The sequence below is a fragment of the Crinia signifera genome, chromosome 6 (genome assembly GCF_055691185.1).
Source record: "Crinia signifera chromosome 6, ASM5569118v1, whole genome shotgun sequence".
Lineage (NCBI taxonomy): Eukaryota > Metazoa > Chordata > Amphibia > Anura > Myobatrachidae > Crinia > Crinia signifera.
The window spans coordinates 4391970-4406544 of record NC_139222.1 but is presented as its reverse complement, the minus strand read 5'-3'; the positions used below and the strand labels follow the sequence as shown (position 1 = coordinate 4406544).

Sequence of the window (14575 nt, the reverse complement as noted above, 5' to 3'; positions counted from 1 at the left end):
CTGAGTATGGGTGGCTGTGCCAACTATCTATGAAGGACTGTGGTGACGTTATAGGGGAGCTGTGATTCTATGGGGCTGTCCAAAATACCGCAGTAGAGTTTAGTGGCCCTCGGGCTTCACTGGATTTTTTTAGGTGGCCCACGCTGTCTTAAAGGTTGAAGACCCCTGCATTACACATAGGAAAGGCACAGGTTTATTATTAATAGAAAGACAGAACATTTGATGAAGTAGAGGAATAATATGTATATACATTACACACGGCGAAATCATCCTCAGAACCGGCTCATGGAGAAGTGATAACAGACAATAACTCATTTCATTACATGCGATATAGACAATGAGGTCAGACCATAGATATAACTGATGTGTAGGGATGAGTGGTCACATGGGTTGTGTGTGTGTGTCTGCCTACAGGATCGGGGGGGGGGGGGTAGCTCTGTGCGTGTGTGTCTGCCTACAGGATCGGGGGGGGGGGGGGGGGGTAGCTGTGTGCGTGTGTCTGCCTACAGGATCGGGGGGGGGGATAGCTGTGTGCGTGTGTCTGCCTACAGGATCGGGGGGGGTAGCTGTGTGCGTGTGTCTGCCTACAGGACCGAGGGGGGGATAGCTGTGTGCATGTGTCTGCCTACAGGATCGGGGGGGGGGGGGGGGGGGGGATAGCTGTGTGCGTGTGTCTGCCTACAGGATCGGGGGGGTAGCTGTGTGCGTGTGTCTGCCTACAGGACCGAGGGGGGGGGGGGGATAGCTGTGTGCATGTGTCTGCCTACAGGATGGGGGGGGGGGGGGATAGCTGTGTGCGTGTGTCTGCCTACAGGATCGGGGGGATAGCTGTGTGCGTGTGTCTGCCTACAGGATTGGGGGGGGGAGATAGCTGTGTGCGTGTGTCTGCCTACAGGACCGAGGGGGGGGGGGGATAGCTGTGTGCGTGTGTCTGCCTACAGGATGGGGGGGGGATAGCGGTGTGCGGACGTACACACAGTGCATGATCCTGCGCTCACACGAATGTGCCTACGAGCACGCAAGTGTGCGGCTAGTTTCAGTACACTCCCCTTTGTGTACCGCTGCGAACACTCTTGTGCACATACGGTATGGGCATCGCTGTGCATGATTGCGTGCGACTACCCATTGGCACGGGCACGTGCGAACATGTGCGAATCAACCAGAATAAGGTCCCGAGTCTCAGCACTTTTTGGTCTTATTTGTATTATGCTCCTGGCATCGTGATCAGGGAGGACGGACCTGGGGAATAGGGGGTATAGTTACCACGTGGGAGGAGTCTTCTGGTGGCTGCACCGTGGGTGGTTACTGGTGGTAAGAGGGAGTCCGCCATTGGCCAGGACCCGGGCAGTGGTCACACCCCGGCTTATATATTTCATTTACAATAATGAGGACAATACATAGAATGTGTCAGGAAGATTCTGTTCTTACTGACGCCTTTTATCTGGCAGGGAGATGGCCGAAAATATGCTGGGCGCTGTGACATCAGCCGTCCGCCCCGTGCAGGCTTCGGCATGCCTGCGGTCACATGGGGAGGCACAGCGTTTTTCTGGGCACACCCACCCTTTTTGTGGGCACACCCAGGAAACGCTGGGCGTCCTCATGCGCAAGACCCCTGTCCGCACAGCTGTGTGCAAATGCATTGGCGACTGTGATATTTGCCGAAGACGTTCACACTGCGCCCTGAACATGGGTACATTCACCTATATCCATGCACAGAGCCGAAACATCGGTCTCTGTACCGAACTCGGCTCTGAACAAGCCAAAGTGAATCACCCCCAAAGTACCTTCTCTTACTCAGAGCATAGAAGCGGCCTCTCCCCTGTGTGACTTTTCTGATGCTTATCAAGATGTGATTTCCGTGTAAAACATTTCCCACACTCAGAACATGAATATGGCCTCTCACCTGTGTGACTTCTCTGATGTATAACAAGAGCTAATTTATATGTAAAACATTTCCCACATTCAGAACATAAATATGGCTTCTCTCCTGTGTGACTTCTCTGATGTACAACAAGTCGTGACTTATCTATAAAACCTTTCCCACACTCAGAGCATGAAAATGGCCTCTCACCTGTGTGACTTTTCTGATGTCTGACAAGAGCGGATTTCTCTGTAAAATATTTCCCACACTCAGAACATGAATATGGCCTCTCTCCTGTGTGTCTTCTCTTATGCGTAACAAGATGTGATTTATGAGTAAAACATTTCCCACATTCAGAACATAAATATGGCTTCTCTCCTGTGTGAGTTCTCTGATGTACAACAAGTCGTGACTTATCTATAAAACATTTCCCACACTCAGAGCATGAGAATGGCCTCTCACCTGTGTGACTTTTCTGATGTTTATCAAGATGTGATTTCTGTGTAAAACATTTCCCACACTCAGAACATGAAAATGGCTTCTCTCCTGTGTGACTTCTCTGATGTCTAACAAGACGTGACTTATCTAGAAAACATTTTCCACACTCAGAACATGAATATGGCTTCTCTCCTGTGTGACTTCTCTGATGCACAGCAAGATGCGATTTCGCTGTAAAACATTTCCCACACTCAGAGCATGAATATGGTCTCTCACCTGTGTAACTTCTCTGATGTCTAAAAAGAACTGATTTATCTGTAAGACATTGCCCACACTCAGAACAGGAATATGACCTCCAATTTGCTGGGTGATGGGTAATAAGCTCTGTGTCCTGTGTAAAACATTTCCCATCTATGGTACAGGGAGATAGTATTACAGCAGATACAATATCAGAGATATCAGGAGAATATTCCCCATGATCAGAGGAAGCAGGTAACACATGTCCATGGTGCTGTGCTGGGTGTATAACTGGGGTAATAGGGATTTCTTCTCGAGAATCTCGCACAACATTTCTTTCTTCCATTTCACCATCTGGAGATAAAACGAGATGATCCTCTGAGACATGGGTCTTCAACCTGTGGCCCTCCAGATGTTGTGAAACTACATGTTCCAGCATGCATTGCCACATTTTTTCCTATAAGAGTATGCCAAAAAGCCTCAGGGCATGCTGGGACATGTAGTTCCACAACATCTGGAGGGCCACAGGTTGAAGACCTGTGCTCTGAGACATTCCGGCTGTTAAATCCATCTGCTGGGAATAACATACATATATGGAAATAGAAATGTTTTCCCACAATAAGTTTCATTTATCAGTACAGACTTTGGTGAAATGCCCCAAATTGCCATAAAAAAAAAAAAAAAAAAAAAAAAAAAAAAAAAATCGGCAGATGTTGGAAAAATATTTAAATCATTAGCTGACCCTAGTATACGGATATTAATATAAAGATATATACTGTACAATGTGACAATCCAGCATGTCACCTACTACACACACACACCGGCCTAAATCATAGTTCTTGTGTCACTTTATCCACAGTAATTCTTTGTTTTGTTCAATGGAACTTGCCTAAAACACTGCATATTGTTATATCTAGAGACAGGATTATATGCATTTGCATATTTGCATATGCATTTGCATATTTTGACCATTCTTACTGGTTATTGCATATTTTACCTAAAATCTAGTGATGGTGCATATTTTAGGCCCCGCCCTCTTCCCACCCGCGAGTCACAGCACTGCATTGCCTTGCTGCTGCTGGACAGGTAGTGGTAGAGTGTGCAGGCTGGGGCAATATGTGCGCAGTGTGGGGAACCTTGGATGTACGCTATGTCTGACACTGCTCTAGGCTGCCAATCCATGTTTATAAAAGTCAGTCAGAGCGGATGCCATTACGAAGCTCCTGAACCTTTGCCTGCCCCTGGCCTGGGACTTTACACCAAGAGACAGGCTTCTGCAGCAGAGGAGGAGGGCAGAAGGGTTGTGACATCACGCGACGTGGAGGAAATGCCGTGTCACAGTGCGTATTCGGCGCAGGGAGGAAGCCTTCCACTGCGCCGCCCTCACACGCTATGCTGACATTTGATCCATTGGCGCTGGAGATGAGGGTCCGTGTAGTTTATGCAAGAAGAGCTTTGGACGCTGCAGTCTGCTGTAGCAGCCAGCATACTGACATCTGCAGATGCTGTGGGCCTATTTTTGAGGTTTATTTGCAACTAATTGTATGCTGATTTTTAAATAAATAAGTTAAAAATTACTTTATTTATTATTTAATGTAGCATATTTTAACACTTTTCATGCATATTTTAAATGCATATTTGCATGCATATTTCAAGCTTTTTTTGTTGCATATAATCCTGTCTCTAGTTATATCACACCAGAGAGTGCGGGAGGAGACTGGTCAGATCTCTGGGCTGGTAACACACAGTGACATGATGTGAGGGGAGAGCAGGAGTATAATAGGGGCTGATGGCTGCTGATGTATGATATACACCAGAGAGTGCGGGGAGGAGACTGGTCAGATCTCTGGGCTGGTAACACACAGTGACATGATGTGAGGGGGAGAGCAGGAGTATAATAGGGGCTGATGGCTGCTGATGTATGAGATACACCAGAGAGTGTGGGGAGGAGACTGGTCAGATCTCTGGGCTGCACAATGACATGGTGTGAGGGAGAGAGCAGGAGTATTATAGGGGCTGATGGCTCCTGATGTATGAGGTACACCAGAGAGTGCGGGGAGGAGACTGGTCAGATCTCTGGGCTGGTAACACACAGTGACATGATGTGAGGGGGAGAGCAGGAGTATAATAGGGGCTGATGGCTGCTGATGTATGAGATACACCAGAGAGTGCGGGGAGGAGACTGGTCAGATCTCTGGGCTGGTAACACACAGTGACATGATGTGAGGGGGAGAGCAGGAGTATAATAGGAGCTGATGGATCCTGATGTATGAGATACACCAGAGAGAGTGGTGAGGAGACTGGTCAGATCTCTGGGCTGGTAACACACAGTGACATGATGTGAGGGGGAGAGCAGGAGTATAATAGGGGCTGATGGCACCTGATGTATGAGATACACCAGAGAGAGTGGTGAGGAGACTGGTCAGATCTCTGGGCTGGTAACACACAGTGACATGGTGTGAGGGGGAGAGCAGGAGTATAATAGGGGCTGATGGCTCCTGATGTATGAGATACACCAGAGAGTGCGGGGAGGAGACTGGTCAGATCTCTGGGCTGGTAACACACAGTGACAGGATATGAGAGGGAGAGCAGGAGTATAATAGGGGCTGATGGCACCTGATGTATGAGATACACCAGAGAGTGCGGGGAGGAGACTGGTCAGATCTCTGGGCTGGTAACACACAGTGACATGATGTGAGGGGGAGAGCAGGAGTATAATAGGAGCTGATGGCACCTGATGTATGAGATACACCAGAGAGTGCGGGGAGGAGACTGGTCAGATCTCTGGGCTGGTAACACACAGTGACATGATGTGAGGGGGAGAGCAGGAGTATAATAGGGGCTGGTGGCTCCTGATGTATGAGATATACCAGAGAGTGCGGGGAGGAGACTGGTCAGATCTCTGGGCTGGTAACACAGTGACATGATGTGAGGGGGAGAGCAGGAGTATAATAGGGGCTGATGGCTCCTGATGTATGCGATACACCAGAGAGTGCGGGGAGGAGACAGGTCAAATCTCTGGGCTGGTAACACACAGTGACATGATGTGAGGGGGAGAGCAGGAGTATAATAGGGGCTGATGGCTCCTGATGTATGCGATACACCAGAGAGTGCGGGGAGGAGACTGGTCAGATCTCTGGGCTGGTAACACACAGTGACATGATGTGAGGGGGAGAGCAGGAGTATAATAGGGGCTGATGGCTCCTGATGTATGAGATACACCAGAGAGTGCGGGGAGGAGACTGGTCAGATCTCTGGGCTGGTAACACACAGTGACATGATGTGAGGGGGAGAGCAGGAGTATAATAGGGGCTGATGGCTCCTGATGTATGAGATACACCAGAGAGTGCGGGGAGGAGACTGGTCAGATCTCTGGGCTGGTAACACAGTGACATGATGTGAGGGGGAGAGCAGGAGTATAATAGGGGCTGATGGCTCCTGATGTATGCGATACACCAGAGAGTGCGGGGAGGAGACAGGTCAAATCTCTGGGCTGGTAACACACAGTGACATGATGTGAGGGGGAGAGCAGGAGTATAATAGGGGCTGATGGCTCCTGATGTATGCGATACACCAGAGAGTGCGGGGAGGAGACTGGTCAGATCTCTGGGCTGGTAACACACAGTGACATGATGTGAGGGGGAGAGCAGGAGTATAATAGGGGCTGATGGCTCCTGATGTATGAGATACACCAGAGAGTGCGGGGAGGAGACTGGTCAGATCTCTGGGCTGGTAACACACAGTGACATGATGTGAGGGGGAGAGCAGGAGTATAATAGGGGCTGAAGGCTCCTGATGTATGAGATACACCAGAGAGTGCGGGGAGGAGACTGGTCAGATCTCTGGGCTGGTAACACACAGTGACATGATGTGAGGGGGAGAGCAGGAGTATAATAGGGGCTGATGGCTCCTGATATATCAGAGAGTGCAGGGAGGAGACTGGTCAGATCTCTGGGCTGGTAACACACAGTGACATGATGTGAACTCTGTAATGTGTTTATTACTCACCTGTGCTGATATCTGTAGGGATTTCTTCCTCCTTATACTGCTGATTGCCCCTCACATACGTCTCTTCTCCTCCCTCTGTATCTTCTGCCTTCATATCAATCTCATATGTCTCTTCTTCTTTCTTTATATCAGTTAGTTCTTCACTCTGTAAAATAAGACATTGTTTAATGGGTTATTTAAAGTGAGATGTAACATACTCCAGAAATCACATAGTAACAGTAATAGAGACCCTAAATCCCACCTACCTGATCCTCCTGTGGGGTCCTGTGATTCTCCTCTGTACAATCCTGGGAATACAGAGGAAGGGGACATCTCTCTGGTGTATTCCTGTTACTGGGCCCATCTGTAGGAGACACGCAGTGACTGAGGACATGGTATATATGTGATTATCCTGGGAATACAGAGGACGGGGACATCTCTCTGGGGTATTCCTGTTACTGGCCCCATCTGTAGGAGACACACAGTGACTGAGGACATTGTATATATGTGATTATCCTGGGAATACAGAGGACGGGGACATCTCTCTGGGGTATTCCTGTTACTGGGCCCATCTGTAGGAGACACACAGTGACTGAGGACATGGTATATATGTGATTATCTTGGGAATACAGAGGACGGGGACATCTCTCTGGGGTATTCCTGTTACTGGGCCATCTGTAGGAGACACGCAGTGACTGAGGACATGGTATATATGTGATTATACTGGGAATACAGAGGACGGGGACATCTCTCTGGGGTATTCCTGTTACTGGGCCCATCTGTAGGAGACACGCAGTGACTGAGGACATTGTATATATGTGATTATCCTGGGAATACAGAGGACGGGGACATCTCTCTGGGGTATCTCTGTTACTGGCCCCATCTGTAGGAAACACACAGTGACTGAGGACATGGTATATATGTGATTATCCTGGGAATACAGAGGACGGGGACATCTCTCTGGGGTATCTCTGTTACTGGGCCCATCTGTAGGAGACACACAGTGACTGAGGACATTGTATATATGTGATTATCCTGGGAATACAGAGGACGGGGACATCTCTCTGGGGTATTCCTGTTACTGGGCCCATCTGTAGGAGACACACAGTGACTGAGGACATGGTATATATGTGATTATCCTGGGAATACAGAGGACAGGGACATCTCTCTGGGGTATTCCTGTTACTGGCCCATCTGTAGGAGACACGCAGTGACTGAGGACATGGTATATATGTGATTATACTGGGAATACAGAGGACGGGGACATCTCTCTGGGGTATTCCTGTTACTGGGCCCATCTGTAGGAGACACGCAGTGACTGAGGACATTGTATATATGTGATTATCCTGGGAATACAGAGGACGGGGACATCTCTCTGGGGTATCTCTGTTACTGGCCCCATCTGTAGGAGACACGCAGTGACTGAGGACATTGTATATATGTGATTATCCTGGGAATACAGAGGACGGGGACATCTCTCTGGGGTATTCCTGTTACTGGCCCCATCTGTAGGAGACACGCAGTGACTGAGTACATGGTATATATGTGATTATCCTGGGAATACAGAGGACGGGGACATCTCTCTGGGGTATTCCTGTTACTGGGCCCATCTGTAGGAGACACGCAGTGACTGAGGACATTGTATATATGTGATTATCCTGGGAATACAGAGGACGGGGACATCTCTCTGGGGTATTCCTGTTACTGGCCCATCTGTAGGAGACACGCAGTGACTGAGTACATGGTATATATGTGATTATCCTGGGAATACAGAGGACGGGGACATCTCTCTGGGGTATTCCTGTTACTGGGCCCATCTGTAGGAGACACACAGTGACTGAGGACATTGTATATATGTGATTATCCTGGGAATACAGAGGACGGGGACATCTCTCTGGGGTATTCCTGTTACTGGCCCCATCTGTAGGAGACACACAGTGACTGAGGACATGGTATATATGTGATTATCTTGGGAATACAGAGGACGGGGACATCTCTCTGGGGTATTCCTGTTACTGGGCCCATCTGTAGGAGACACGCAGTGACTGAGGACATTGTATATATGTGATTATCCTGGGAATACAGAGGACGGGGACATCTCTCTGGGGCATTACTGTTACTGGGCCCATCTGTAGGAGACACGCAGTGACTGAGGACATGGTATATATGTGATTATCCTGAGAATACAGAGGACGGGGACATCTCTCTGGGGTATTCCTGTTACTGGGCTCATCTGTAGGAGACACGCAGTGACTGAGTACATTGTATATATGTAATTATCCTGGGAATACAGAGGACGGGGACATCTCTCTGGGGTATTCCTGTTACTGGGCCCATCTGTAGGAGACACACAGTGACTGAGGACATTGTATATATGTGATTATCCTGGGAATACAGAGGACGGGGACATCTCTCTGGGGTATTCCTGTTACTGGGCCCATCTGTAGGAGACACACAGTGACTGAGGACATGGTATATATGTGATTATCTTGGGAATACAGAGGACGGGGACATCTCTCTGGGGTATTCCTGTTACTGGGCCCATCTGTAGGAGACACACAGTGACTGAGTACATTGTATATATGTGATTATCCTGGGAATACAGAGGACGGGGACATCTCTCTGGGGTATTCCTGTTACTGGGCCCATCTGTAGGAGACACACAGTGACTGAGGACATGGTATATATGTGATTATCTTGGGAATACAGAGGACGGGGACATCTCTCTGGGGTATTCCTGTTACTGGGCCCATCTGTAGGAGACACACAGTGACTGAGGACATGGTATATATGTGATTATCTTGGGAATACAGAGGACGGGGACATCTCTCTGGGGTATTCCTGTTACTGGGCCCATCTGTAGGAGACACACAGTGACTGAGGACATGGTATATATGTGATTATCCTGGGAATACAGAGGACGGGGACATCTCTCTGGGGTATTCCTGTTACTGGGCCCATCTGTAGGAGACACACAGTGACTGAGGACATTGTATATATGTGATTATCCTGGGAATACAGAGGACGGGGACATCTCTCTGGGGTATTCCTGTTTCTGGGCCCATCTGTAGGAGACACGCAGTGACTGAGGACATTGTATATATGTGATTATCCTGGGAATACAGAGGACGGGGACATCTCTCTGGGGTATTTCTGTTACTGGGCCCATCTGTAGGAGACACACAGTGACTGAGTACATTGTATATATGTGATTATCCTGGGAATACAGAGGACGGGGACATCTCTCTGGGGTATTCCTGTTACTGGGCCCATCTGTAGGAGACACACAGTGACTGAGGACATTGTATATATGTGATTATCCTGGGAATACAGAGGACGGGGACATCTCTCTGGGGTATTCCTGTTACTGGGCCCATCTGTAGGAGACACACAGTGACTGAGGACATGGTATATATGTGATTATCCTGGGAATACAGAGGACGGGGACATCTCTCTGGGGTATTCCTGTTACTGGGCCCATCTGTAGGAGACACACAGTGACTGAGGACATGGTATATATGTGATTATCCTGGGAATACAGAGGACGGGGACATCTCTCTGGGGTATTCCTGTTACTGGGCCCATCTGTAGGAGACACACAGTGACTGAGGACATGGTATATATGTGATTATCCTGGGAATACAGAGGACGGGGACATCTCTCTGGGGTATTCCTGTTACTGGGCCCATCTGTAGGAGACACGCAGTGACTGAGGACATTGTATATATATATGTGATTATCCTGGGAATACAGAGGACGGGGACATCTCTCTGGGGTATCTCTGTTACTGAGCCCATCTGTAGGAGACACACAGTGACTGAGTACATTGTATATATATGTGATTATCCTGGGAATACAGAGGATGGGGACATCTCTCTGGGGTATTCCTGTTACTGGCCCATCTGTAGGAGACACACAGTGACTGAGGACATTGTATATATGTGATTATCCTGGGAATACTGAGGACGGGGACATCTCTCTGGGGTATTCCTGTTACTGGGCCCATCTGTAGGAGACACACAGTGACTGAGTACATTGTATATATATGTGATTATCCTGGGAATACAGAGGATGGGGACATCTCTCTGGGGTATTCCTGTTACTGGCCCATCTGTAGGAGACACACAGTGACTGAGGACATTGTATATATGTGATTATCCTGGGAATACTGAGGACGGGGACATCTCTCTGGGGTATTCCTGTTACTGGGCCCATCTGTAGGAGACACACAGTGACTGAGGACATGGTATTTATGTGATTATCCTGGGAACACAGAGGACGGGGACATCTCTCTGGGGTATTCCTGTTACTGGGCCCATCTGTAGGAGACACACAGTGACTGAGGACATGGTATATATGTGATTATCCTGGGAATACAGAGGACGGGGACATCTCTCTGGGGTATTCCTGTTACTGGGCCCATCTGTAGGAGACACGCAGTGACTGAGGACATGGTATATATGTGATTATCCTGGGAATACAGAGGACGGGGACATCTCTCTGGGGTATTCCTGTTACTGGGGCCATCTGTAGGAGACACGCAGTGACTGAGGACATTGTATATATGTGATTATCCTGGGAATACAGAGGACGGGGACATCTCTGGGGTATTCCTGTTACTGGCCCCATCTGTAGGAGACACACAGTGACTGAGGACATGGTATATATGTGATTATCCTGGGAATACAGAGGACGGGGACATCTCTCTGGGGTATTCCTGTTACTGGGCCCATCTGTAGGAGACACACAGTGACTGAGGACATGGTATATATGTGATTATCCTGGGAATACAGAGGACGGGGACATCTCTCTGGGGTATTCCTGTTACTGGCCCCATCTGTAGGAGACACACAGTGACTGAGGACAATGTATATATGTGATTATCCTGGGAATACAGAGGACGGGGACATCTCTCTGGGGTATTCCTGTTACTGGGCCCATCTGTAGGAGACACACAGTGACTGAGGACATTGTATATATGTGATTATCCTGGGAATACAGAGGACGGGGACATCTCTCTGGGGTATTCCTGTTACTGGGCCCATCTGTAGGAGACACGCAGTGACTGAGGACATTGTATATATGTGATTATCCTGGGAATACAGAGGACGGGGACATCTCTCTGGGGTATTCCTGTTACTGGCCCATCTGTAGGAGACACACAGTGACTGAGGACATGGTATATATGTGATTATACTGGGAATACAGAGGACGGGGACATCTCTCTGGGGTATTCCTGTTACTGGGCCCATCTGTAGGAGACACGCAGTGACTGAGGACATTGTATATATGTGATTATCCTGGGAATACAGAGGACGGGGACATCTCTCTGGGGTATCTCTGTTACTGGCCCCATCTGTAGGAGACACGCAGTGACTGAGGACATTGTATATATGTGATTATCCTGGGAATACAGAGGACGGGGACATCTCTCTGGGGTATTCCTGTTACTGGCCCCATCTGTAGGAGACACGCAGTGACTGAGTACATGGTATATATGTGATTATCCTGGGAATACAGAGGACGGGGACATCTCTCTGGGGTATTCCTGTTACTGGGCCCATCTGTAGGAGACACACAGTGACTGAGTACATTGTATATATATGTGATTATCCTGGGAATACAGAGGACGGGGACATCTCTCTGGGGTATTCCTGTTACTGGGCCCATCTGTAGGAGACACACAGTGATTGAGGACATGGTATATATGTGATTATCCTGGGAATACAGAGGACGGGGACATCTCTCTGGGGTATTCCTGTTACTGGGCCCATCTGTAGGAGACACACAGTGACTGAGGACATTGTATATATGTGATTATCCTGGGAATACAGAGGACGGGGACATCTCTCTGGGGTATTCCTGTTACTGGGCCCATCTGTAGGAGACACACAGTGACTAAGTACATTGTATATATATGTGATTATCCTGGGAATACAGAGGATGGGGACATCTCTCTGGGGTATTCCTGTTACTGGGCCCATCTGTAGGAGACACACAGTGACTGAGGACATGGTATTTATGTGATGATCCTGGGAACACAGAGGACGGGGACATCTCTCTGGGGTATTCCTGTTACTGGGCCCATCTGTAGGAGACACACAGTGACTGAGTACATGGTATATATGTGATTATCCTGGGAATACAGAGGACGGGGACATCTCTCTGGGGTATTCCTGTTACTGGGCCCATCTGTAGGAGACACACAGTGACTGAGTACATGGTATATATGTGATTATCCTGGGAATACAGAGGACGGGGACATCTCTCTGGGGTATTCCTGTTACTGGGCCCATCTGTAGGAGACACGCAGTGACTGAGGACATGGTATATATGTGATTATCCTGGGAATACAGAGGACGGGGACATCTCTCTGGGGTATTCCTGTTACTGGGGCCATCTGTAGGAGACACGCAGTGACTGAGGACATTGTATATATGTGATTATCCTGGGAATACAGAGGACGGGGACATCTCTCTAGGGTATTCCTGTTACTGGGCCCATCTGTAGGAGACACGCAGTGACTGAGGACATTGTATATATGTGATTATCCTGGGAATACAGAGGACGGGGACATCTCTCTGGGGTATCTCTGTTACTGGGCCCATCTGTAGGAGACACACAGTGACTGAGGACATGGTATATATGTGATTATCCTGGGAATACAGAGGATGGGGACATATCTCTGGGGTATTCCTGTTACTGGGCCATCTGTAGTAGACACGCAGTGACTGAGGACATTGTATATATGTGATTATCCTGGGAATACAGAGGACGGGGACATCTCTCTGGGGTATTACTGTTACTGGGCCCATCTGTAGGAGACACACAGTGACTGAGGACATTGTATATATGTGATTATCCTGGGAATACAGAGGACGGGGACATCTCTCTGGGGTATTCCTGTTACTGGGCCCATCTGTAGGAGACACACAGTGACTGAGGACATGGTATATATGTGATTATCCTGGGAATACAGAGGACGGGGACATCTCTCTGGGGTATTCCTGTTACTGGGCCCATCTGTAGGAGACACGCAGTGACTGAGGACATTGTATATATGTGATTATCCTGGGAATACAGAGGACGGGGACATCTCTCTGGGGTATCTCTGTTACTGGCCCATCTGTAGGAGACACGCAGTGACTGAGGACATGGTATATATGTGATTATCCTGGGAATACAGAGGACGGGGACATCTCTGGGGTATTCCTGTTACTGGGCCCATCTGTAGGAGACACGCAGTGACTGAGGACATTGTATATATGTGATTATCCTGGGAATACAGAGGACGGGGACATCTCTCTGGGGTATTCCTGTTACTGGGCCCATCTGTAGGAGACACACAGTGACTGAGGACATGGTATATATGTGATTATCCTGTGAATACAGAGGACGGGGACATCTCTCTGGGGTATTCCTGTTACTGGGCCCATCTGTAGGAGACACGCAGTGACTGAGGACATTGTATATATGTGATTATCCTGGAAATACAGAGGACGGGGACATCTCTCTGGGATATTCCTGTTACTGGGCCCATCTGTAGGAGACACACAGTGACTGAGGACATGGTATATATGTGATTATCCTGGGAATACAGAGGACGGGGACATCTCTCTGGGGTATTCCTGTTACTGGCCCATCTGTAGGAGACACACAGTGACTGAGGACATTGTATATATGTGATTATCCTGGGAATACAGAGGACGGGGACATCTCTCTGGGGTATTCCTGTTACTGGGCCCATCTGTAGGAGACACACAGTGACTGAGGACATTGTATACATGTGATTATCCTAGGAATACAGAGGACGGGGACATCTCTCTGGGGTATTCCTGTTACTGGGCCCATCTGTAGGAGACACGCAGTGACTGAGGACATGGTATATATGTGATTATCCTGGGAATACAGAGGACGGGGACATCTCTCTGGGGTATCTCTGTTACTGGGCCCATCTGTAGGAAACACACAGTGACTGAGGACATGGTATATATGTGATTATCCTGGGAATACAGAGGACGGGGACATCTCTCTGGGGTATCTCTGTTACTG

The 14575-nt window shown here is 48.5% G+C and overlaps 1 protein-coding gene across 1 annotated transcript in view; it reads right to left on the bottom strand.

The window, feature by feature from the left end:
• LOC146009898 (uncharacterized) overlaps positions 1 to 14575 on the bottom strand; it is an 89047-nt gene that overhangs the window by 62370 nt on the left and 12102 nt on the right. The window contains exons 5-7 of the mRNA XM_083150498.1: positions 6790 to 6887; positions 6545 to 6689; positions 1813 to 2890 (exon numbers count right to left, since the gene is read on the bottom strand). Coding sequence (XP_083006624.1) covers positions 1813 to 2890; positions 6545 to 6689; positions 6790 to 6887 — 1321 coding nt within the window. The remainder of the gene's footprint in view (positions 1 to 1812; positions 2891 to 6544; positions 6690 to 6789; positions 6888 to 14575) is intronic.